The 25,763-nt window shown below is 43.3% G+C and overlaps 2 protein-coding genes across 7 annotated transcripts in view; both read left to right on the forward strand.

Moving 5' to 3' along the window:
* The first annotated feature begins 1,324 nt into the window (after nt 1-1,324).
* On the forward strand, nt 1,325-16,696 carry LOC309363839 (C-terminal-binding protein 2-like). Of its 2 annotated transcripts, none has more exons than XM_081900331.1 (9): nt 1,325-1,738; nt 4,770-4,924; nt 5,432-5,576; nt 7,297-7,503; nt 9,323-9,537; nt 10,417-10,547; nt 10,671-10,798; nt 11,414-11,534; nt 12,408-16,696. In XM_081900331.1, the coding sequence occupies exons 1-9, from the start codon at nt 1,690-1,692 to the stop codon at nt 12,574-12,576; spliced, it is 1,320 nt and encodes a 439-aa protein (XP_081756457.1). In that variant the 5' UTR covers nt 1,325-1,689; the 3' UTR covers nt 12,577-16,696. The 2 variants fall into 2 exon arrangements, with proteins under 2 accessions (XP_081756457.1, XP_081756458.1); XM_081900332.1 differs by lacking the exon at nt 1,325-1,738 and adding an exon at nt 2,407-2,656.
* Nucleotides 16,697-20,014: 3,318 nt separating this feature from the next.
* KDM3B (lysine demethylase 3B) overlaps nt 20,015-25,763 on the forward strand; it is a 37,269-nt gene continuing 31,520 nt past the window's right edge. For 3 of the 5 annotated variants that reach the window (XM_081900217.1, XM_081900219.1, XM_081900220.1), the window contains exon 1: nt 20,016-20,305. In XM_081900217.1, the coding sequence (XP_081756343.1) occupies nt 20,135-20,305 (171 nt within the window). In that variant the 5' untranslated portion in view covers nt 20,016-20,134. Of the gene's footprint in view, nt 20,306-25,296; nt 25,339-25,763 lie in introns of those variants that run through there. The other 2 variants (XM_081900218.1, XM_081900221.1) reach the window with 2 other exon arrangements.

A 25,763-nucleotide genomic window follows, 5' to 3' on the forward strand; every position in this document is an offset into this window, starting at 1 on the left:
GAACCTCAGTGTTTGGGCTGATCGATGGGGGTGGAGACGCTCCTTCAGGTATACTGGGCCAAGGCCATTTAGGGCTTTAAAGGTCAGCACCAACACTTTGAGTTGTGCTTGGAAGTGTACTGGGAGCCAATGTAGGTCTTTCAGGACCGGTGTAATATGGTCTCAGTGGCCCGGCCAATCCCAGTCACCAGTCTAGCTGCCACATTCTGGATTAGTTGTAGTTTCCAGGTCACTTTCAAAGGTAGCCCCACGTAGAGCACATTGCAGTAATCCAAGTGGGAGATAACTAGAGCATGCAACACTCTGGCGAGACAGTCTGTATCTTGGACTTGTCTCAATTCAAGTAATGCTATCCTTCTAGCAGAATCTAAATTTCTTACACTGTAAAGATTGTATGTTTTGCCTGACTGTCGGAAAAGCAGACCATATGTGAATAACTGGAAAACATGCCCAAAGGGGAAGTGTATAGAGAAAAGGGAACTATTGAACAGCTGAGACTGGATTCATGTTTTATAGTGAAGGGAAGGTTTTACACACAGACACAGACACTTTTTATGTAAGTTATTTTTGAGACACTGCAAAAAGTGAGACTAATATTTTTTAAAAACAGCTTTTGGACAGGGGCAGAACTAGGCTTTATTTCACCTGGGTCAAAGACCCAGTTTGGTCCCCCCTCCCCCCCACATGTGTGTGTGCAAACACACACACACACAGGTTGGGAGCCTCAATGGCACCCCTTTGGAGGTTTCATTGGGATAAAAAAGATTTTATTAGAATATAAGGAGCTGAACTTCAGGATGGGAAACCTGTGCCTTTAAAAGGCTACATAAGCAGAAGTTCAACAAAATGCCCACTGCCATAGCTTTATTGCGCTAGGATTGTTTGAATTCCTGTATGGTGCCCTTTATGAGCACTGGTGACCTGGCTAATTTTTCATGCTACATATAGCTTGAAGAAAGGCGGGAAGTGAACACACCTAATAATAAACTGCTATAGCTGTGGTGGTTCTTTATAGCTGAAACAAACCCAACGGGAGCTTTTCTCATTGCTGCACCTCAGGAGTTTCTGCTTTGCACAAGGCACCTAAAGAGGCGAAAAGGGTGAGGGAAACACATCCTTCTATCCATGCTTCAAAGTACGTACTGCCGCGACCAGAACCTTTAACCACGCCTTGCTTTTAATTTAATTTTTTTCTGCCTCGCCGCCCCTGAATCTCTGCTCTTGCCTTGCGCCTGGCTCGACAGGATTGTGGCCGGCGCCGCTGGAGAGCCCAGAGGACCGGAAGTGAACATTGGTTTCCGGGGGCCGCTCTGGGCGCGCTACTCTATGGCTGCGCAGCCCGTTGCGCTCCGGCTTCGACGGGGATCTTGCCCTCCGCGGACCCAGCCGAGGCCTTCCGCTTCCCTTTTGGAGGCCGGTGGCGAGCGACGTGCGGTGGGGGGAGGGCCGCGGCAGGCGAGAGGCAGGAGGACGGCGCCCGGAGCGCATCCGCTGAGCTGGCCTGGCCTTTCCTCCCCGCCCTTTTCTCCTCCGGCTGTAGGCGGGCTGCTCGCTGCCGCCGCCGCCGCCTCTGCGAGTCTTTGGGCGGGGGCGAGGCCGCCGCCTCTTCCTCCGGTCCCCGAGCTTGCGCCTCCCTAGCGCCCGCCTCTCCCGGGCTCAGAGTCGCGCGGGCCTGCCTCGGTGTGTCCCATGGACAGGCACAAAGTGAAGCGCCAGAGGCTCGACCGCATTTGCGAAGGTAACGCCCTGGGCGGAGGGAGGGAGGGAGGCGTTCGCTGGGCGGCAGCGGGGAAGGGGAAGGGGCCTGGCCCCGGGGCGAGCGCCTTCCTTTCTGCCAAGCGGCGGAGGATCTCGTCGCCCTTCCGCCGCAGTGACAGGCGACTTCAGGCGGAGGGTTTATTCGCGCCCCCCACGCCCCTTTCTGTTAACGGGGTCTTGGATGTGGTGGCCCTTTCGCCACTCAAAGCTTAGATCCTGGTACCCTCGCCAGGTCCGTCCAGATACTGAATGTGTACACGAGCAGGATTAGCCCAAGTGCAAATGCCTCCCTGCCCTTTAGGGAGCCATGAGCAAGGCAGCCACATCCCGTTTCCGGTCTTGCAGAGCGGTTCAGGTGGCTACACATGCTCCCTGTATTGTAGATGGTAGAAAGAGCCAAGGCCAAGAGAACCGGGGCTTTCCTTTTCTGGTCATGAACTCTTAACAAGTTCATGACCAGTAACCGAAAGGGCTCTTAATACAGTACTGCTGTTTTTATTATCTGCATTTTAATAATTTGTTTCTTATAATGTTTTAATCCTATTAGAGCTTAATTGCTTTTTAACAATTGCTCTTTATATGTTTTTAGCATTTTATAGTTTATCTGTGTTAATTTACATAAGCCACTTTGAGTTCCTGTCTGGGAAAAAGATGGGATACTACTACAACTACTACTAATAGCAGCTTTACTCCCATGGTGTGCTAGACTAGGAGTAAAGTGGATTCAAATTTGTGGGAGAAATGGAACTATAAAGTGACATAGTCTTATCTTGAATTTTCAGACAAAGTAATTCCATTAAAGCAGGGCGTGGAAACAGCTGTCTAATGTTTCAAAGTGGAGCAGAAAAGATTGACGGTTTTTATCTTGGCAGAATCTGGCAAAAGCTGTGCTGTGGTGGTGGGTCATTAGAAGCTCTGGCAGCTGGGTTGTGCCTGATGGGAGAGTCCAAGTAAACCTCTCCCAAGTAAACAGTTGATGCTTCTGACAGGTGCTTCCTGAGTCTTCTCGCATTGTGTGGGAAATTGGGGGTCCAGTCTAACTGAAAAGTACAGAACATTGTATTGGATCTGGATTAGGTTAGTTGAAGTGAAGTCTCATTTATTCAATGGGACTTAAGTTGGACTAAATCTGGAATCAGTCCATTATTCACAGCCCCCTTTTAAGACTCTGTGTCATTGCCCCTTTTTTCTTAATTGGAATACTGTTAATGTGGTCTCTGGAGTCACCGCCCACTTCTCCAGACTTCATATAAATTTTCAGCTTGTCTGCTTGCCAAAGTAACCCAGTCTGATCTAAGTAGTGAGGCTGGAAGGTATTGTTCTTTCCCTGAGTCAAGAGGACATCTGCAAGACTGTTCTAAAGTAAAGTTAGAAAAGAGAGTAAGGAACTTCATCTGTTCGGCAGCAGATGTGTGGTTACTTGAAAGTAAAGAGAATTGTGAAGAAACGGGTTGTGTTGCTGGCTCAGCTGTTATTTGACATTATGCTTTCTTAATTCTTATGCAGTGGTTGCCTCATCTTGTGACTAATTCCTTTAATTGCCCGACAATGGTTTCTTATCTGTATGCTTTAATGTGTGAGCTGGACCATTCTTGGGTGACACTCTGCGTATAATGCCCTGTGGCCTAACACTATTGCACAAATAATCCTGTATCTGTGTAGCATCCTAAAGAGACAGGGGAAGATGCTGATGCAAGTGCAAATGTCTCCTTTGTTCCTCCTTTCCTGATTATATTGTGATTTATCAAAGCAGAGTGCTTAGCTCTTCACTCACTCCTTCATTATCTTAGATTTTTACTGACTAGACTCAGGCATCAACTGTACTGTCTCCATACCCTGGACACACACATATACACACAATGTCTTAACTAGGGAGGGTGGGTCCAGTTTTTCAAAAGGTGTTTGGATTCACCCTCAAAACATATTGTCAGTTCCCTTCCCTTCAACTAGTTGCATGCATGGTTGAAGTTTGATCTCTGTTAGATAAACTGTCCTTGCTTTGTACTGCAGCATGATTCTGTGCATGGTGTTTGGCAATGTCTCTTTCTATTGAATTTACTCCTTTGTAAGGCTTGATTATCATTATCCCTGTGGATAGCAAGATGAGCCTGAGGCTTCCTCTGTTCACCAGAACAAGCAGATACACTTTTCTATCTCTGGACTGAGAGTCTGGAAGCTTAGCCACAGCTTGTGCCATCCTAACAGACAAACTGTGGTTAACTATGGTTTGTTTCAGACTAAACTTTGAAACCATGGTTTTAGGTTTGCATGTTTCAAACAACTGCATGCTTCCTGAAATGAGCACAAAATACAAAGCGTTGTTTTTGTGGGTTGTCATCACTTTGTATAGAGACTTAGAGACACTGCTTCTGTTCAAGAAAAGCTGTTTGCCTTATCTCCACACTCCTCTCAGATTGCTTTTAGACCTATTTCCTTCAAAGTAACTTGTGAAAAATATTGCTCTTCTAATTTTATTTTTTCTACAGATAACTCCCAAATTACATACATTTGTGAACGGGTTATCAGTATCTGTTATATGATAATTGACTTTATAAAAGGTCTGTGAATAGCCAAACTTCAGAACTGGTTAAATAGTTTGCAAGTATCTCTGGGTCCTGTTGCATGCATCATGAATTCAGGTAATGTTTGCATGCTGGTATGACACAAGTGATTCATGGTAGTCTTTGCATGTAAGAAAAGCAACACAGAAAGCTGCCTGTGCCAGATCAGACCACTGGCATACTAGCTTTATAATGTTTACAGTGGTTGGCAGCAGCTCTCTAGCGTTTTAGACAGGTGTGTTTTTCAGTTCTGGAAATATTTGGGATTGAGTCTGTGACCTCCTGCATGCAAAGCATGTGCTTTAGCACTGAGCTGTGACTCTTCTCGGATTCCCCCCTAACCCTTACATTTGTTTTCACTACGAATTCTTGGTGATGTTTGCTTAGGACTGACATAAGAATCTTGTCATTGTCACATTTGCAGCTCATTAAGATGCTTTTTCCCTGTAGGTATAAGGCCTCCTATTGGTAATGGCCCAATGCAAGCCCGTCCGCTGGTTGCCCTCCTGGATGGCAGAGATTGCACTGTAGAGATGCCCATCCTGAAGGATGTTGCCACAGTGGCTTTCTGTGATGCACAGTCAACTCAGGAAATCCATGAAAAGGTAAACACACTTAAACAAGAACATCTTTAATAACTAGCTACTATTTGTAGTTGCTTCCAACCCCCTCCCCCCAAATTCTGCAGAAGCCCAATGAATTTGCAAAGAATTTAGCAGAGAATTTGTGGGAGGGTGATGCATTTTCTTAGACTTCACACTGAGCTTGTGCAGAAGCCACACTCTATGGCTTGCTGTTTCTGTCTACTGCAGAAGGCCATGGGGGAGGGAGAGAAACAACTCCTCCCTTGAATTCAATGAGAACTCAAGACAAATTGAGGGAAAGTGAGTGGTTTCTCTTCTTCTGTAAAAGCACTGAGATGCTGCTTGTGCCTTCTGCAAAAACCACTGCTTCACAGAACTTAGGGAAAAGGATCCTTATGCTGGGTGTGTGGGGTGGGGCAGGGAGGGGCAATGCTGCTGGCAATCAAGTAAGTGGGTTTGCAGAATCCTGATCTGACTAGTTCTAATGCTGTGGAGCAAGCATTATTCTGTTGTTCTGTCTTCCCATAGGTGCTAAATGAAGCTGTTGGGGCTCTGATGTACCACACCATTACCTTGTCGCGCCAGGACCTGGAGAAGTTCAAAGCTCTCCGGGTCATTGTGCGAATTGGCAGTGGCTATGACAATGTGGATATCAAGTCAGCTGCAGAATTAGGTATGGTGATCCCAGTGCAATATTTTCTAAAAAATAAATGAATACATAGAGTGAAAACATGTGCACTGCCTCTTTGTGTTCAGTTTACTGGGTCTAAATTGGGGGCTAGCCAAAATCATAAACTCCTAAGAAGCGATGAAATGCTCACTATTGCAGATAGAGAGAAATTTGCAAAGCGCACCACTGTTTTATTTTAATACATTTGCTTTCATAAGAACCCCTATAAGTTAGACCTACTATGGATTAGAACTATTTTAGGAATTTTATAAAATGTAAGCTGTTAAATAGCTACTTGTTGCATGTAGTGGCAGACCTATGAGGACATGCACTAACAGCATAGTACTTGTGTTTGCTTTGAGCAACAGTTTTTACAGGCTGCTAATGTTCTGGTTGCTATGTTAGCTAAGGCTGTAATTTTCTAACTTTCTGATCCTAAGCCGATTTATGTGGAGATAATTTACTGATTTCAGTGGGCCTTTTTTCACAAGGATACTTTGGTTCAAGATGTAAACCATTTTAATAAGTAGACTTCTTCTTTCTTTGGCAATCACTCGTAGCCAAGTAAGATTGTCTTCCATGAACACAGTCTTAACAGTGAGTCCATAAGTGACTGTGGAAGCCAATTCTGAATCCATACATCCTTTCACAGTGAGCACATAGGTTTCTGGGTGGGAGTTGATCATGGTGAGAGTTTGCCAAATGTGCCTTCCTCTTAGCACGTTTATCCCTTTCGTCCTGAGTTCAAGCGTCTTCAAAGTCCATGACACCTAATTACTAATTAAGCAAACACAATACAAAAGTATAGCGTAGTTTGCAAATTAAACTCTACGTATACGTCTAGCTTAAAAGCAGTAAGTGTTCTGCTACTGATCTCAACACCTGTGTGAGAGCCATGTAATGGAGTTCCTATAGATTCTGCAGTCCTAGCCTTAAACTCTTGTCGTACTGAATAACCTAAATTCTCTTGAGTTTTGGTGGTGGTCTGTCTGTATAGTCTTCTTGAAGTGTTTAATGCCAAATGGAGTATTGTGGCGCTTTTAGACTATAGTGTCTCCTGAGCTATGATTTCCACATGGGCAAGTATTTTCAAGAAAAGAATTACCCTATTTTCCCGTCTATAAGACTCCCCCATGTATAAGATGGCCCCTATTTTGGGGGGCTTCAGTTTAAGAAAATGGGGGGGTGTATTTGTGTATAAAAAGCCCCCATTTTTTGACATTTTTAGGGGGAAAACCTAGTCTTATACACAGAAAAATGTGGTATATAATCGAGTCCCTTGTGGATAGATCATAGCTAAATAGTAAGTGACATGTGTTGTGAATAGAAGGTTCTCTCAGGTTTAGTCACTGATACATACCGTTTAAAATCTTTTAGGTAGCAGGGCTGGGGAGAACCTCTGCCTCAGAAGTTGGACAGCTAATATCAGATAAAAACAGGACTAAATTAGATAGCCTACTTACCTGATTTGGTGCAAAGCAGCTTCTTCTCTCCTTCATCCAACTGCCTGATTGTGACAGAGAGTTTTCCTGTCCCCCAAATTATCATGGTGTTGATAGTGGGAACAGGATTTTGCTGTACATTAAAATGTTGGGCAATGTGCTCGTGTCAGTATCAAATATATTGCTTTGTTTGTAGCTCTGGAGTGTTGGGGAATCCCTTTTCTTCATCTGTATTGAGATTGTTTGGGAATTGCACTAGCCTCTTCTTCCTATTTCCTCAGGCATTGCAGTGTGCAACGTCCCTTCTTCATCTGTGGAAGAGACAGCTGATTCTACCCTTTGCCACATTCTAAATCTTTATCGTCGGGTTACTTGGCTCCACCAGGCCATGCGAGAAGGAAACAGAGCCTCAAGTATGGAGCAAATCAGAGAGGTGGCTGGAGGTGCTGTGCGTATCCGTGGGGAGACCTTGGGCATCATTGGCCTTGGTAAGAAATTGGCTGCTCCTAGAGATACAGACATAGTTTAGACCAAACTGCTCAGAGATATAAGATCAGACTTTCATTTATTCATTTGTATACTGCCTTTCCACAAAAAATAATGCTCCAAGTGGCTTGCAGCAATGAAAACAGGAATGCATTTCAAAAGCAAAGAGTGCAAAAACTATTTCATAATAACGTAGCAAAACAATACAGTAGCAAATATAATAATCTGATCATCATCCTCTTTGTGTGCCTCCTCCATGAGAGGGTGGCAACACAAGAATGGACCTTTTTTGCAGTGGCTCCTTTGTTGTGGAATTCTCTCCCCAGGGAGGCTTGCCTGGCGGCTTCATTACATATCTTCAGGCGCCAGGTGAAAATGTTTCTCTATAACTAGGCCTTATGGCCTTTAAATGTTTTTGTGGGAGAAGTGGCATTATTATGTATTTTGTGTTCTCATTTTGTATTATTCTCAGTAGTGGCGCCCTCCCTGTGGAACGCCCTCCCTTCAGATGTCAAGGAGATAAAGAATTACGTAACTGTTATAAAACATCTGAAGGCGGCCCTGTATTGGGAGGTTTTTATTGCTTTGCTTTGATATTTTTATTATGTTTTTAGATATGCCGGGGTATAAAAAATAAAATAAAATATAATTAATCAATAATGTTGTCAACCACCCTGTGACCTGGATGAAGGGCAGTGTACAAATTTAATAAATAATAACAACAGTTGATAAACTTTTCAGTACTATTAATATATCAAGATTACATAAACAACATCCAGCATCCAATAGCAAAAATAACAAGGGAGCTTTACAGTTTCACCTTGGTCCTAGAGTCACCCCTCCCATGATGTTGCTCACAGTCCCTCTCCTGTCGTGAAGGAGCCTTGCAGTGTGGCAGCTCTCTCCCTCTTTTCATAGCTTGAGGCAAACCATTGCTATGGTTTGTGCTTCTACTGCAAACCAGGATCGGAGAGGTAAAAGACAGGTGAGGTGAGGAGGGAATGTCTAAGCCCAAAACATTCTTGACTGCTTCTTTATATCTTCCGGCTTTGGGGTGGGTCTCCTCGCAAGCCCCTAGGACTCTCCAGGGTGCTCCCCATTTATATGTCTTTCATTGACATGCATAGAAGTCTGGAACATAACATCTATGTAAATGGGGACTTACCTGTATGGGAAATTTACTAGATGTGGAGAGACTTATCTAATCGTTAAATTGAAAGTTTGCAGAAATGGGTGTCGCATGTTGAATGACGCTCCTGCTCATTCAGCCTTTCTGCCTTGTTGGTTTTGTAGTTCAACTTTGTTGCTCCTAGTGCGAATGGGAGGTTCCCACTGATAGATTTGGGGTGGCATTGGTATCTGCCTTATATTTAGTTAGGCCAGTAGTTCACCTGGTAGAGCAGCCCTTCCCAATTTGGGGCTGTCCAAGTGTTTTGGCCTATAACTTCCAACATTCCTGACTATTATCCATGCTGGCTGGGGCTGGTGGGAATTGCAGTCCGAAACACGGAGGGCCCCAAGTTAGGGAAGACTCTAGTATTGTGAACAATCGAAACTTCAGTTGCGTTCTGCAGTGCTTGCAAAGAACCTCAACTAGTCCATTGATCACAACTGTTGCATATATGTGGGGTCTGTTTCCTTGGAGAGAATACACAGAAGACCTCAGCGCCCACCATCAGTCTTCCCTCCCCTTCTCTCTATCCCTAAAAAAAAGAGTATAGTGTTTCGTAGGTCATTCCAAGTCTCCTCCCAATGACTTAGCTCTTTGGGAGGAATGTGTTGTGCTGTTATTCAGGTGAATATGTGTTCCTTTTTTCCAAGGTCGAGTTGGGCAAGCAGTTGCTCTGCGAGCAAAACCCTTTGGCTTCAATGTGATTTTCTACGATCCATATCTGCCTCATGGAGTGGAGCGTTCCCTGGGGTTACAGCGGATGAGCACCCTGCAAGATCTGCTCATGCACAGTGACTGCATCACATTGCACTGCAGCCTCAACGAACATAATCATCACCTCATCAATGACTTTGCCATTAAACAGGTGCAACATTGCATTGTGCTGGGAGTATAAGTTGCTGCTGTAGGGTGGTTTCATGAAAGCTAGAAATGTGTGGATCTGGTGCTTGCATTTCTGCTGAGCGTGGCTTCTTTTGTTGTGAATAGATTGATTCTGTGATTAGAAACTGCCTGTAACAAATGTTTGGCTTCAGTCTAAATATAATAAAGTCTGTAACTGGCAGTGCTGAGTAAGCAAAGAACAGTGACAGCACTGAACTGTTGCAAACAACTCCAGATTCTTTTAATGTCATGTTCTTCCCGGTTTGCCCACTCAATGTTCTTTTTAGAGCGAGTGTGGTTTTATACTATAGTGACTCAATTCTTGTTTCATTTGAGGTCTAATTTTTGTACTTCTGTTATATGGGTTTGCAGTAATGGTTCTTCCCAATTGTTGTCACCCCATGATCCAAATGTTGGCTGTTCTCTTCAACTACTACTTTTAAAAACCTTGAGAGGGATCCCAACAGAACCTAAAAGCAGTTGTTCTGGTTGGTGATGAAGAGTGCAGAAAATGAACAGATGATGAACCTCTCAGGCACTATTTTCAACGTCTGTCCCCCCACCTCCAAGTTTCTGTTGTTAGATTCCCCTTCTTTTCTCTTTTCCCTGCTCCCTGGGCACCTTTTGAAGATTTATGTTATTTTTTGTGTGATGTTGTGCTGAGCCCTAAGTGTGTTTTTGAGTAGGAAAATTGTGTATTTCAGAATGTATGTGAGGGAAATACTTCAAATCTATTCTGTCCTGATTGTCCCATACTCCTTTTAAACTGTGCTCCATTTAAATTTTACGAACAATAATGTAATTTGGACTCAATAGTAGGTTATTCAAGCTCAACAGTAGCCTGTATTTTTTTTTTTTGCAGATGCGCCAAGGCTGCTTTCTGGTGAATACAGCTCGTGGAGGACTAGTTGAAGAGAGAGCCCTGGCTCAAGCCCTAAAGGAAGGAAGAATCAGAGGGGCAGCATTGGATGTTCATGAGTCAGAACCCTTCAGGTAACAACTCCACTATTGCTCTGTACTGCTGCCAGCCTATACCGCTTTTCACCTCTCCTTCTCCAAGTGTTAGGGCTGCCAGAGATCATAATAAAAAATAATGCCCCTTTCTCTACATCACAGCTTTGCGAATGGACCCCTCAAAGATGCCCCCAACGTGATCTGTACTCCTCACACAGCCTGGTACAGTGAACAGGCCTCCATTGAATCTAGAGAGGATGCAGCTAAGGAGATCCGAAGAGCCATCACAGGTAGCTCTGCTTTTGCTTCAGAGATTGTTTCACTGGGATAGGTCTATACAACTGTTGTGATGGAGCTCCTTGCCTAATTGGTGGAGGTGGAAATTAAGTCACTGGATTAGTTCTTTAGCTTTTTAGACCACTTAGGCCTGGCACCCCCAACCTGCGGCCCTCCAGATGTTTTGGCCTACAACTCCCATGATCCCTAGCTAACAGGACCAGTGGTCAGGGATGATGGGAATTGTAGTCCAGAACATCTAGAGGGCTGAAGGTTGGGGGTGCCTGAATTAGACTGTTTTCCTACCCTGGTGTTTGGGAGATGTTTGGTGCTGTTTCAACATGGAGTGATGCCTTGGAGGATTTTCTTGACAGCAGTCATGTCTAATGACATTGGTGCACCTAGAAACTGCAGTTAAGGGAATCGTTTCTCATGAACACTGTGGAAGAAACAAGCAAATTTTTCTTGCACTACACCATTCTTATTTTTCATATTATATTTGTGGATCTATCTTGCATCCTATATACAAAGTAGAGAAGCAGTTAGGGTATCTTTCCCCTGTGACATTTGGGTGTAAATAACTGGCATTAGCATCTAATATACCTCTGTATATTTTGACTTTGTTTTAGGTGTCATACCTGATCATTTGAGGAACTGTGTTAATAAGGAGTACTTGCTTTTAGCAGCTCAGTGGTCCAGTATTGACCCTGCAGCTGTGCATCCAGAGCTTAACGGAGCTGCAGCTTACAGGTGAGATGTGCATGCATTCTTACCAAAAGCTTTTTGCACAGGTCACGTATGCATCAGGTCTCAAAAGGATTGTATTCAGAAAATTTATCTAGCTTTGTGAGACTGACCCAGCCTCCCTGTCCACCTTCTTTCTGGCAGCAAACTCATTTGAAATAAAGCTGCATTGCTTTGTAGATTGTAGCTCTTGAATAAAGAGCACCAACCCAGGTTAGCCAGAGGGCTTCAGGACCTTTTTCAGATGGGTTACTGGCTAGGCACCCTTGTAATGATTTTAATATGTAGCTCTAGGTAAAGGTAAAGGGACCCCTGACCCTTAGGTCCAGTCGTGACCGACTCTGGGGTTGCGGCGTTCATCTCACTTTATTGGCCAAGGGAGCCGGAGTACAGCTTCCGGGTCATGTGGCCAGCATGACTAAGCCACTTCTGGAGAACCAGAGCAGTGCACGGAAACACCATTTACCTTCCCGTGTACCTATTTATTTACTTGCACTTTGACGTGCTTTCAAATTGCTAGGTTGGCAGGAGCAGGGACCGAGCAACGGGAGCTCACCCCGTCGCGGGGATTTGAACTGCCGGTCTTCTGATCGGCAAGTCCTAGGCTCTGTGGTTTAACCCACAGCGCCACCCGTGTCCCTAATATGTAGCTCTACCCTGCAGCAATTAAGACAAAACCTGCTTCGGAAGATAGTGGCCAGAGGATTGTGGCCTGATAAATGCCAAGTTAAAGCTGTAATAGAATTTACTGTAATGCCATTTCCTACTAACCTTCACTTAATTGCTTAATTTCTGAATGCCTTTTATATAATGTCAGTGAAACCTTCAAGGAAACACTCCCTGGATTGTAATCACCCTGTGCTTTCTTTTTTGTGGCAGGTTTCCTCCAGGAGTAGTGGGAGTAGCAGCCACAGGGCTCCCAGAGCCACCAGTAGAGGGGATTGTACCTCACGGTATTCCCTCTGTGTCTCACTCTGCACCCCATACCCCTTCTCCGGGAGAGTCAAGCAAATTGGAGCCAGACAGAGAAATCTCCACTGACCAGTAGCATCTCTGTTCTCTTTATCCCCCCATGAGAAAGCAGGGAATGCCTCCATTTTTTTTAGGACATATTGTGATCCCTGTGGACTATTTCCTGTTCGCACCGGACAGGAGAATGCATTTCATTGTTGGCAAATTCTAGCTCTTGCCTTTAAACAGATATTTTATATCAGATTTAGTTTAAATCTTTTGGTGAATCTTTTTCCTTATCTGGGGCAATGAAGCAGTGACTTTTCACCCTCTTGGTAATGTTTAGTTTTAACATGCAGGTTTCCTTGCCCCTGCCTCCACTGTGTGATATACGGGAAAACAGTACCTGAGTAGAATACTGAGAATTCCAGTGATTCCAGAACAAGACTGGTCTGAATTTAAGGTGGTTTCTTAGGTTGAAGGTCAGCAGAGTTTCAGGTACAAGGGGCAAAGTACACTGTAATGGGGAGGGAAGGTGCGCATGTAGGTTTGCTTGGTAGGAAGGGGAGCCCTGGCTCAGTTGTGGGCATTTACTGCTTTGGCCTGCCTGTATGCTCTTAACTGATGTGCTTGGTGGGTGATTTGCTCCTAGGATGCTGGGGGTAAGTAATTATACGAACCAGAGTGAATTGGAAATTCTGCCTGGAATCTAATTTGTGTTTCAAGATGTGCAGAGAATTTGCATCGACAGCCAAGATGCTTGCGAAGTTACAGGGAGGAAGATTCAACTGAGATTTGGGCCCAGCTCAGGGAATGAGGAGTCAGCTCCATATAGGGAGGCAGAAGGCGTTTCAGAAATCAAGGTGTCAGGTTACATAAATGCCTGCTCTTTGCACGCTTATTAGTGCAACTTTGCTACAATAAGATGATTATGCTGAAATCCTAGAACTTAACTTGGGACCTAAGTCTCGTTGACCTGTCTCTTAACACGCATCAAAGGCCAAGCCAGGATTCTTCCCTTATTTTTGTTTCGTATGAAATGTCCCAGGTGTGTGCGTGCTGAATTTTCAAGTTCTTTACTTCAACCCCTTTCTCTGAATTGAGTCCTTGTCTTGCAAAAAAACCAACCAACAGAATTCATTCTCAAAACCTACAGATGGCCACACAGATTCTTCTTGGGGAGAAATAGTTGGTGTGTGGCAAACTATGGCAGTCGCCTTTTAAAAAAACCAACAGGGGTATGTTTTAACCAAGGCATTTAAACCAGATTTAAAGGCAGAACTAGTGCTGTACATTGTCTCTTATGAGGTGAATAAATTCTTATTCCCTGGCACTGTCCACACAGCATATAGTTCATAATTAAACAAAGTATTTATTATTGTTGGAGGATAGCCTTGTCACGTTGCTTGGACTTTACAGAACTCTTTGACTAGGAAAATGTTATGGCTTATAATCAGACCGCCTAAGTATTAAGCTCAGAAAACAATTGGGGGTGAAGAATAGGAATTTTTTGTTGTAATCAGAATTCAACTTTACCTTGTTTTCTTCCAAACAAAATGCCAGCCAGGCAATCTGGGAACTGGGTGGAGTAGAAACCTCATCCTAGATCTTGCTTACAACTGAACATTGATAATGGGCCAGCATGTCCCCAAGCATCCCAATTTTCCAAGACTGTCTGCAGATATTGGCAGGATTTCTTCAATGCCAAGTGCTAACTGACAGGTGTACAGAGAATCCCTTTCAAGTGAGGGAAGCGCTGAGCAAGAAAAATCTTACTTTTGTATTGTGAGATGGTATATGGTGCCCTTGTAGTGTGTGCTTTGTTAGAATGTGAGTTGGAAGTGTTTGGTGTAATGTAGGCTCTGGTAGTGGGGGAGGCACAATAGCTTTATAATCTCTTGGATGATTATGACTTCATGTTTAAAATTCACATACCTCTTGGGTCGCTCAGGGTTTTTAGCAGTCTGTGCATGGGGGGGCATGCTAACAGATGTTAGTGCTAAGTGTGTGGCAGTAAATGTGGGGAACCTTTGAGTGAAGCCTTCACCTCTGAAGAGATTTAAATTGGGGCAAAAATAACAGTTTCAGCTTTTTATTTGATCTGCATACTAATCTGCTCTAACCAACCTGAAAACTGGAATGCATTGCCATTTGGGTTGTTGCAAATATAACACAATGCTGGCCTTTAACTTGGGTTAAAGAAAATGGGAGTAGCCTGTGTGACAAGACACTTCCTCACCCCTTCCTTTCTCCTGTGTAAATTTCCTGTGCCCGCACCATTCCCCACCTTCAGTTCCAAAATCTAGGTTCACATCTGTGTTAATCAAGATTAATATTGCTCAGACCTAACTCTAAACAAGGGCAAAGAGAGCTAAAGGAATGTATCTGTGAGAGGAGACGGAGATGTGATCTTATTGTTTGCTGTTGATCTGTTGGCCTGAGCCAAGGGCCAGAATTGTGTCCGCACCAGCCCTTGAAAAACTCTGCTCTCTGTAGTGGGCAAACTAGCCAGCTGTGAGGTGGGCTGCATGTATTACATTTCACAATCTGTTGAGGAGAAAATCCCAATCTACAAAACATTCACACATTGCTGATGTGCCTCAGATATCCATAACATTAGGTGCTACTCCAGAGGGCAGTTCAGGGTTGTGTGTATTCTCCACCAACCTCCCCATTACACGGCACTCAAAATTCTGATTCATAATATTATAAATGTGCATATTCTGCTTCCAATAGACCATCATGTTTAGGGTATTTTTACAGAAACGGCAGGGAATTGTAGAGAAATTGGGATTAGTGAGAAAGACGGTAGGAAATAGCCATTGAGGAAGAGCAGGGAATTGCAGGGCTCTAGTGCCCTGCCACTCTGCCTTTTAGTTTCTTGTACTTTACTCAACATTAGTTATGCATTGTCAAGCTGTTGGCTACGACCATAAGAGCAGGAATGTGCTTTAAAAAATGAAAGCTGAAATTCTCAGGATACCAGGTTTGATTAGATTTCATACTTGGATAGGAGATACTGATGTATTTCACTGTCCTGTTACAACCCGACTAATAAGTTCTGTCAACCCATGGGTTGAGCATTCCTGCAGTGGAGAATAGGATGCCTATTGCCCCAGTGTCACATTGTATTACAAGCAGAGAAAATCAGCAGCATCTTTTGCTCAGCTTGCTGCTAGCAATTCCTAAATTCTGTTTGTAAGATTTTCTGATCAAGGTCCCCAGTTGTGGGATTGCCCAGAGTCTGTTCATCTTGCCTGTTTCAGGGAGTAGTGTAAGATACACTTAATTAAAAGTGGCAACCATATATTAGTAAGCAAAACTATTTTTTACACATGAATACCTCTAAAGACTTATCAGGTAAAAACCTCCATAAGGAGAGAAATTGGGAAGATCCCAGCTGGCTAGCACTGAGCCTTTTGTTTTGTAGAAACCGTGCTGATTGGCATACTAGAAATACATAAATGATAAGGCTGTGTCAGTCTCTGAATGCTGGTGAACATTGTATAAGCCTTAAGCCCTCAAAGATAGCCAGTATTACCTAGACCTACATTTGGGAAATAAAACAACTTTGAAACTGCCAGAGTGGCATCGCTTGAGGATCCAGATCAGGTTTGAGACTCCTTAGCTAATCAAGGGGTTTTTCCCCAGAAAGCAGGATGGGCCAGGTGCTGATGAAAGTGCTCCAGTTGCACATCATGGTATATTTTTGGTTCAGACTAGCAGTTGCCACAAGAAAGGGTAATGCTAAAGTGGAGTCTCTCTCCTGACACTAAACATTGGTTCAGTGACCCCTTCTCACATGTATAGATGTGAAACTCCTTGCTCCAAGTTTTATGCATGCTGGAGGAAGAATAGACTTCCTTCAGAATTAATGTGGAGCTTAATCCCAAAGAACATTTGTTCCTAACGTTGAGGCAGGAGTGCCCTGGGTCATGCCAAGCTTATCTGCAGGAGGAGCTCACTCTGTCCTAAGGTATATTCTGCTTGTCAGGTTTGCTGTTGCTGACCAGCTTTTTTTATAGAGGACTCAGAGTTTCAGAAATATATTTTTGTAGCCAATAACTAAACTGTGAAACTTAAACAATAAAGCATGTAAAAGCATTTCCAATGATGTTTCCTGTACAGATGTTTCTCCCTTCAACTCTCTCCTGGCTTTTGTTAGAAGTTTGACAGTTTCTTTGATTATATTTTAATAAATATTTCCTTTATGGTCATGTGGGTTTTCTCATTTCACTGTGTTGCTCCCTTTACAATGTATTTGACTAACCGTTTAGCGTCTGCATTACAACTTTTGCAAATCTGTGCAATTGGTAAACCCCACCTACGGAAGTGGGGTGGGGTGGGGTGGAAAGTGACTAAGTGGGGCATTATGGGGAAAGGGAGAAATAACAGAAAGTTAGTGAAGTAACTTCTGTAAGTGTAGTTTCTACTCACAGGAGATGCATCTGCCCAGTTTTACACTATATCCCTGTACATCACAGTCTACCCTATTCAGAAATGTCTCTTGACCCTTGGAATAGCCAGGAAGAGAAGGGGATTGGGAAAGTTACCTTTGACCTGCCTCCTTCCATAGGCAGATCCGCATCCTGGGCACTTGGTATGTGGTCTCTTAAAATTTTAAGATTTTAGATAAGAGAAATCTGGTAAGTCTAAAATGGTAATAAAAAGTTGATGTAGCAATGGAAGGCAACTTCCCCGTAGCTGCTGAGGTCCTCTCACAAATCCCACAAAAACAAATTGGAGATGAACTTGCAGTATGTCCAAATCTGGGCGAGTTGTGTACAGCTATTAACCAAATGAAAAACAACAAAGCCAGCAGACCTGATGGGATACATGCTGAAGTCTTCAAATTGGGCGGAATTGAACTTACACAACAACTTCAAGAGCTCATCAAAAAAATCTGGGAGGAAGAAGAGATCCCAGCAGACTTAGAAGAAAAAAAATCAATTTTTTTTTTAAAGATGATAGAACGGTTTGTGGAAACTATTGAGGCATCTCTTTATTAGCTGTGGCTGGAAAAATTCTTGCAAGGATTTTGGCAAACCATCTCCTAGCTATATCTGAGGATATTCTTCCCAAAATGGTTTTTGACGTTCTAGGGGGACAGTGGATATGATTTTCACTGCTTGGCAAAGAAAATGCAGAGAGCAAAACCAAGCCCTGTATGTGGCATTTATTGACCTGACTAAGGCCTTCGACACTGTAAATTGCACTGTCCTGTGGAGTGTCCTTCTGAAAATCGGCTGCCCAGATAAATTTGTGAACATCCTTTGACTCATCCATGATAATATGACTGCAACAATTGTGGATAACAATGGCTCTCAAAATGAACCGTTCACAGTGGGATCAGGCGTTAAACAGGAATGAGTTATCACCCCAACTCTATTATCTTCATCGCCATGATCCAACACATTGTCTAAGGGAAACTCCCCACTGGAGTAGAAATCATATAACGAACAGATGAAAACTCTTTAAACTGAGTAGGATGAAAGGAAAGAGTAAGGTTACCATAACTTCCATCATAGAGCTTCAGTATGCTGATGACAACGTAGTTTGTGCACACTCAGAGAATGACCTCCAAACAAACTTAAATAGCTTCACAGCTTATGGAAAGCTTGGCCTATTGCTCAATATCAAAAAAATCAAAGTGCTGCACCACAGGCACACAAAAAGCCCTATGCAGTGCCACAAATCCAACTTAATGGTGCCATGTTAGAAAATGTTGACCACTTTTCCTACCTGGACAGTTATCTTTCCACAAGGGCCAACATCGATGCTGAAATTGAGCATCGCCTGGGCTCTGCGAGTGCAGTTTCCTCCCAAGTGAAGCACTGAGTGTTTGAGGACTAGGACATTTGCAGGGAAACCAAAATGCTTGTTTACAAAGCCATTATGCTACCAACTTTACGCTTGTGAAACACGGACAACTTATAAATGCCATCTCCAACTCCTCAAAAGATTCCATCAACGGTGTCTCAGAAAATTTTTACACATCACTTGGGAAGACAGGTGAATTAATGTCAGTATACTGGAAGAAGCAAAATGATTCTTAAACATCAACCAAAACATTCTTAACCAAAACCTTAAATGATTCACCAGTGCCGAAGCAAAGATTCTTAAACATCAACTTTGTTGGACTGGTCATGTTTGGATGCCTGATTATCATCTTCCAAAGCAACTACTATTCCCAACTTAAGAATGGAAAGTGAAATATCAGTGGACAACAGAAGAGGTTTAAATATATTCTCAAGGCAAATATTTTAAAAATGTAGTATAAGCATTGATAACTGGGAAACACTGGCCTGCAAGCGCTCCCATTGGAGAACAGCCTGTACCAAAGTTGTTGTGGACTTTGAAGAAGCACAAACTCAGGGTGAAAAGGAGAAACGAACTAAAAGGAAGGCATGTTTGGCAAACCCTCACCGTGATCACACTGTGGAAGGACGTGTGGATACAGTCACTTACAGACTCACTGTTATGACCGTTTTAATGGAAGACAATCTTACTCGGCTATGAGTCATCACCGAAGAAGAAGAAATGCAAAGCCTTCATACTTAGACTGGAGCCTGGGGAACACCCTATTTGTAAATTGTAAATGACTACTGGGGAGAGCAGACTGTCCTTAAATGGAGCATTTTGCACAGTGGGTGACAAAAAGCTGGCCTAGGTTGGTTGCCAGTTACTTTATTAGTTCAGTTACACTCATCAGATGAGCAAAATCCAAGGCAGGCAACAAACATTTTACAACTTAACAGTGTTATAAGAATTTAAGGTCTTGAATATATAAATTAAATGTTCATAAATTTACAAGGCAAACACATACATGAGTATATAAACCATATGTCTGAAATAGTATAGGAAAGCAATCCTGAAACCATTTTGACTCCTAAATTGACCTCAAATGTTTCTCTGCAAGGAGGAAGGAAATGGGAAGGCCTCTCCATTGTCTTTTGCTTACCTGTCTTAAGGCCATATTTGTGTATGAATAGGGTGAGCCTGTGACCAGGATTCAGGCATTAAAGTACTTACCATCACAAAAGAATGAAATAAGAATTCCCTAAACACACATGCATGTTCAGGAAATCATACACAACTTTAGCTGGTGAAAGCTCCTTCCCGCACTGTGAGTGCGGGCTGAGACCTCGTCAGTACAGTAATATGACTTATAACACCCGAAAATAAGAGGGCAGCCCTTCTTGTACCTCAGGTCAACCAAGGCGTGGTAGGTGGCCATTCCACTTTCCCCATCAAGTGTGATGTGCCTTGTGGGGTTGGGGGGAGAGGCTTTAAGGTTCTGTGGGGCGAGTATCGGGGCCTGTGGAATGAGTCCCCTGCAGCGCCCCCTACGGGCAAAAACGAACAACAGGCACCTTGGACAAGAGCGCGACGACTGCGGTGCATGCCGGGAGCGGAGGAGTAAATAAATAAGGGCGCGCGCAGGGCACGCTGGGAACTCGAATCAGGGGCGGGGCCGGCAGGCTGGCCGGCGCGGAGCACGCCGGGATTGGAACGGAGGTTCTGGCGCGGGGCACGTCGGGATCAGGGCGGGCTGGTGTTCGGGGGGCCCAGCGCAAGGCCGTCGCTCACTCGGTGTCTCCGGCGGCGGCTGTTGGGCTCGGAGGCGCGACGGAGGCTGCTTCTGCCCGGCGGGGATGGCGGACACGGCGGCCTCCCCGGTGGGGAAGCGACTTCTGCTGCTGCTGGTCGCGGGGCCGGGCGAGGGCGAGGCGGCGGGGCCGGAGCCTGGGCCTGCACTGCCCTCTCGAGCCTGGAGGAGCGGGACCGTGCGGGCCATGAGCGGGGCCGTGCCTCAGGACTTAGCGGTGAGCGCCTTCCTCGGGGGCGGGGAGCTGGGGCTCGTGTCCTGCCTACGTGTGTTTATGTATATCTCCCTCTCTGCCTAGGTGGGGGTGGGGTGTGTTGCTGAGCTTCTGCTTGGACTCCGGAGGGGAGGGGGAGGGGTTTATCCGCTTTCCTTCTTCGGCCGAGGTAGCTCAGCCTCCCTGCTCCGCCTCTTCCTTATCTGGTGGCAGCTGCTGCCGCCGCTGCAGAATCTCTTGTTACGCTTCGTCTTGGGTTTCGGTTGCCGCATCTATGGCCGTCCTTGGTGATTGCCCCCGAAGTGAGACAGCGCGCGGTGCTGCACCCGAGACCGTTTACCTCGGGGGTGAGATGTGTGGGGGGTTGTACTGAAGCGGCGGGCGGGAGAAGGAAGTATGCTGTGCGTTCCTGCTAAGGAATGTTTGTTCGTGGTAGTTAGGATTGTGGCGCCTCAGATCCCTTAACGCTGGGTATCCTGGTCTCTCTCTCTAACTGCAGCGCGTTTGAAGTCTGGGAGCTTTAAACGTTTCGTGTTTTCCAGCTTAGATCCCGTACTTTCCTTAGTTGTTGGGATCGCTGCTTATGTTTACTTCAGTGCAGTGTTGTGTTTTCCCTATGCCTTGCAGTTTTATTAGGTAGAAAGGATAATCTAAACTTCGAAGATGCTTCCACAAAAGTACCAGGTCGAGGGCTGCCAAGTGTTCCAAATAGGGCAGGTTGAGGCTTGTGCGTGCAGCCTTCTATGGGATATATATATTTGTGTCACTGGTCGAAAGCCAGCACTGATAATGGGTACCAGTTCAGTGCTGTTGCTATCACGATTATGCTGTTATTGTCTGTGAAGGATAGCTGCCAGTGTGATTATTTTTGAAAACACCATATCCACAGCACTTAGCTCTTGATTTCCGAGATTTAAAGTACTTTAGCTAAAGTGCCTGAGGAAGTTGTGTTCCAAACAACTGTGTAGCAACTACTTTTTTGTACCACTTTGTGCTATGCTAGTACCATTGCCTTTTTACATCTGCCATCATACCTTGGTTGCCTATTCTGGCACTGTAAAATAAGGATAGGATGTTATTTTTCAGATTACCCCCAATTTTTAAAATTTAAGGTGACTTAATTATTCAGAAAGTAAGTACACTGAAGACCCGGAGAAGGCTCTTTCCCATCTGGTTGATAGAATCAAATCGATTTGTCATTCTGTTGCTCTGTTATTAAGTAGGGTGCAATACAATTTGGAATAAATTATCCTAAAAGTATGAAAACATTGAATTAGTTGCAAATAATTGCCTAGGAAAGAGATCTTGGGAGTTTCAAAAAAAATCCTGAAAATATCAGCTGAAACTGTTTAAATAATTGACAAATCATGTGGGCTGTGTTTATATATGAAAATAAGAACTCTGCTGGAACAGATCAAACACTAACCTAGGACTCAGCTATACAGCTGCAAATAAAACATTTAAAGTGTGTTTTAAGTGCAATATACCATGTGGCACTAGATGGCAATGGTGAGCCTTATGGAAAATTCAGTGTATTTTTAAAAACACTTTTAAAAAAAGCATTTTCAGAACCATTTTTATATGTGTATAGTTTCCACCCTTGACTAGCACCCTATGTCTGTAGTGGCCATTACTTATGAGACACCCACAAGCAGGGCATGAGAGCAAAACCCTTACGTTGCGGCTCTTCCCAGCAACAGGTATTCAGAGGTATACTGCCTCTTATTTTGTAGTTGTATATAGCCGCTGGTAGTCTTTTTCTCCCATGAATTTGTCTAATCCCCCTTTCAACCCAAATTTGTGACCCATCAACATCTTGTGGAAGTAAATGTTATAGTTTAACTGTTTGAAGAAGTCTGATTCTTTTTTCTATTCTTATTCTCCCACAGTTCCACTTAGCTGGATTCCCTGGGTTCTAATATTTTAAGAAGGGGGAGAGAAACATTCCCCTCTCTGCTCTATATCTTGCAAATTTTATTCACTTCTGTAATCTGCTCCCTTGCTCAACTTTTTCAAAAACTGAATAGCCCAAATCTTGTTATCTCTTAGGTATATATTCCAGTCTCCTGATATATTTCCCCCTTTTTCTGTACTTTTCCCAAGTTCTACAATAACTGGGCTCCTGAGCCCCACAGGGGTGCCGCAGAAAGAAGGTAGTTGGTGAAGGGAGCCGTGGGCTCATAGGGCCTCTGCCTTATGAGTACTTTTAATTTAGAGATAAGGCGATTAATTGGTGACATGAAAGAAGTTGATAAAATTATGCATGGCATGGCAAAGTTTTTATCCTTTCATAACGCTAGAACTCATGGACATCCAGTGAAGTTGAATGTTGGAAGATTTCGAACATACATGGTGCCATGTGGTGATTAGCTTATATATTTTGAGTTTATAACACTGCGTAGAATCCTCATTAAAAGTCCCAGTATAACTGACTAGATTTTCCAGGAAAGGCATGGTCAAATACAGATATGATTGACCACCCCCTTTCAAGATTTCTGTCCAGATTTTTACACTGAACAAACAGGGGCATCTGTACATGCTGAAAAAGAAGTAGCAGTAGTGTTGAACAGGGAATGGCCATAGTTGATTGTGCACATGCTTAGCATGCAGAAGAACCTAGAGGTTTATTCTCCTTGCTGGGAAAGAAAGAAAGTCAATGTAGGCAATATAGGGCTGCTAGATGGACTATACTGATTTCTGTGTCGGCAAGAACTAGGCCCCTGTATGATTTTTATGTGCAAACATGCTATGAGTGATGTTTTGCAGATTTCTTTCAGTGGACCTTTGAGGGTTCCTCTTCCTGAGGCGTTTCCAAACTGTGGTTCATGGACCATCAAGCTTCAGTCAAGTGGCCTGTTGTGTATCTATGAATTTTTGGTTGAAGGCACAAGATGGCAGAACCCTTGCATTAAATATTCATATTGATCTTATTATTACTGCTTTTATTATCTTGCATTTTAATGTATTACAATTTTAATTCTATGGAATTAAAATTGTAATGCAATGAAATTGAACATAAAAGAAATAAAAGCAGCAATTAAAATCGTATAGCATGGTAGTTTGTTACATAATTGCTGTAACAAATTGAAACATAATTTAAGTGTTGCACCAAACTCTTGGCAATTTTCAAGTGGTCTGTTTTATAATTCTTTCTTAACACTTTTCAGACTTGTGTTGGTGGGAGTGATAGTCTGAGACACCTGGAACCAGGATGAGATATTAAGGCTTAGATATGTTCAAGTTTTCAGAATACCACAATTTATAATGGGGTGTCGTCTAGGTATTGTTACATTGGGCAAGTTACTTTAGTAAAAATGCTTTCAAAGAGACTTCACATGCTTAGCATGCCTTGTCATTATTTAGTGATAGTGAAAGGCTTACTTAATATGCAGCTGGCAAACAATTTGTTTAATTTCTGAGCATGGTATGTTATAATCTAAAAGAGGACATATCCCTTTCCAGGGTAACTGTGTGCAATGCAGGTACAGTTGGAAGATCTGCTGGGGAGACTCTTTTTGTCCCATCAGCAGCTGAAGTGCAAGTGAGGATGTGGGAGGGTTCAGTTTAGACTGAGGAGCTCCCTACCTAGGGAAGTCAGTCTTGCCTGCTCTCTTTCTGTTTTTCTGCCATCTGGTTAAGGTGATCTTGACCTGCTGGGTTTTTTGCTGATGCCCTGACTTTGTGTATCTTATCTTCAAATTTTTAAAACTCTTAAAAAATTCTTCTTCAGTGTATCTGAAGAAGTGTGCATGCACACGAAAGCTCATACCAAGAACTAACTTAGTTGGTCTTTAAGGTGCTACTGGAAGGAATTTTTTTTGTTTTGACTATGGCAGACCAACACGGCTACCTATCTGTAACTTTTAAAACTCTTGTTAGGATTACCATTAGCTGTTTGGCTATTTTGAAGATGCTACCAAGTGCCTTGATATTTTTTTAATGGAAAGGTGGGATATAAATACATTTAATTATTAAGCAATACTAAATATATAATATAATCAGTAGTAAACAATTAAACACCAAAACTTTGCAAACTTTTAATCAAAACTCAGATAATATAGGATTATTATCAGGATACAGAGCAGGGCAATATTTTTAAAATAATGTAACATTTGCATTAACAATCCATTACAGACACTTCATCAAATAAAGCTTAACATCAGGAAACTAACCACTAAGGAATCTAAATATAAAAATCCAAGCAAAAAAATAAAATGAAACAAGATTGGGAAATGGGAATATAAAGAAGAAAATAGGAAATTTGAATTACCCTCAAAAGCATTCTGATTAGCCCCAGAGATCATTATTGTACTAAATACAATAATAAAGTACCCAACTGGCTCCTTATTTGTGTGTTCTACATACACCTATTAATCCCTCCTGTCTTCCAGGGACAAAAATAGAAGTAAATAATGCTTTATCTCTCACTAGAGGTAGCAGGTATTAGAGCATCTCTCCCACTTTTGCTTCCACCAGCTTCTCATTTACTGAAGGCAGAAAATCTTAACCCACCCAGGTGGGTTCACCAGAGGTGAAGACCTTCCAGCTCCCCTTCATCCAAACATTATAGTACTTGCTGGTGACAATTTGTAGAGATGTGACATGACTCCAAAAGGGGCAGAGTCAATTTTATTTTTATGTTCTGAACTGCCCTGAGATCTATAGATGAAGGGTGGTATACAAATTTAATAAATAAAATAAAATAAATACAAAGTGGAATATCCTAGAAAATGGTACGTCCTGGAGAATAGAATTTCTCCTGGGTGATTGTTTCCTTTCCAGATTTAATGCAACAGGACTGTTATATAGCAGCTCTGGATCAGAGAGGGGTTGGACTAGAGCAGCTGCAAGCCTGCACACAGGTTCAGACACAGATAAAGACATGATCAGGAGTGGCCATGGTAGTGTCCAGGGAGGTCTGTCAAGAGCTGAAGATGAAAGGCAGGAAATGGGAGGCAGCTGAGCAAGAGAAATTATCAACTTGAGTGTTAAAATCACCAGAAAGAAGCATGGAGATGATGTTAGAAAGGAAGAAGGTACGCCAGGCATCAAGTAGACTCTTTTCCAGAGTGAACTTCAAACAGTGTGACAGTGGGCAAACACTGAGGAACTAAATTGCAAACAAATATATGGCATTAAGTTATTGTAATCTAAGATTGGACAGATGCAGTTTCATTCCTGTGATCACATCAGGTACATCACGTACATTACATCTGGAATGTTGTATACAAACATTATTCTTCAAATGGTTTTGTTTCAGAATTGGGCGTCAACAGTGTCCCTTAACCCCTTAGTTGAAAATGGCACCTCCTTAGTGGAGCAGTTTTGATAAGAGATGATAGGCATCACTGTTTCTGCCTTCTCTTAAGCTTCTTGCAAGTAAAAGAAGTACCTGTCTTCCATAGCACAGAGAGATGGAGCTGAAGATGGGGTCTTTTTTTATTTACAGGACACTTTGGAG

This window comes from Podarcis melisellensis (genome assembly GCF_964234715.1).
Source record: "Podarcis melisellensis genome assembly, chromosome: 2".
Taxonomy (NCBI): Eukaryota; Metazoa; Chordata; class Lepidosauria; order Squamata; family Lacertidae; genus Podarcis; species Podarcis melisellensis.

Bases quoted from the DNA above. Each gene is read 5' to 3' on its own strand.
- LOC309363839 (XM_081900332.1), top strand. From the start codon at position 2,584: ATGTTTCAAAGTGGAGCAGAAAAGATTGACGGTTTTTATCTTGGCAGA. The intron at 2,657-4,769 runs GTGGGTCATTAG...TTTTCCCTGTAG, and splicing joins GCAAAAGCTGTGCTGTGGTG to GTATAAGGCCTCCTATTGGT. The intron at 9,538-10,416 runs GTGCAACATTGC...TTTTTTTTGCAG, and splicing joins ATGACTTTGCCATTAAACAG to ATGCGCCAAGGCTGCTTTCT.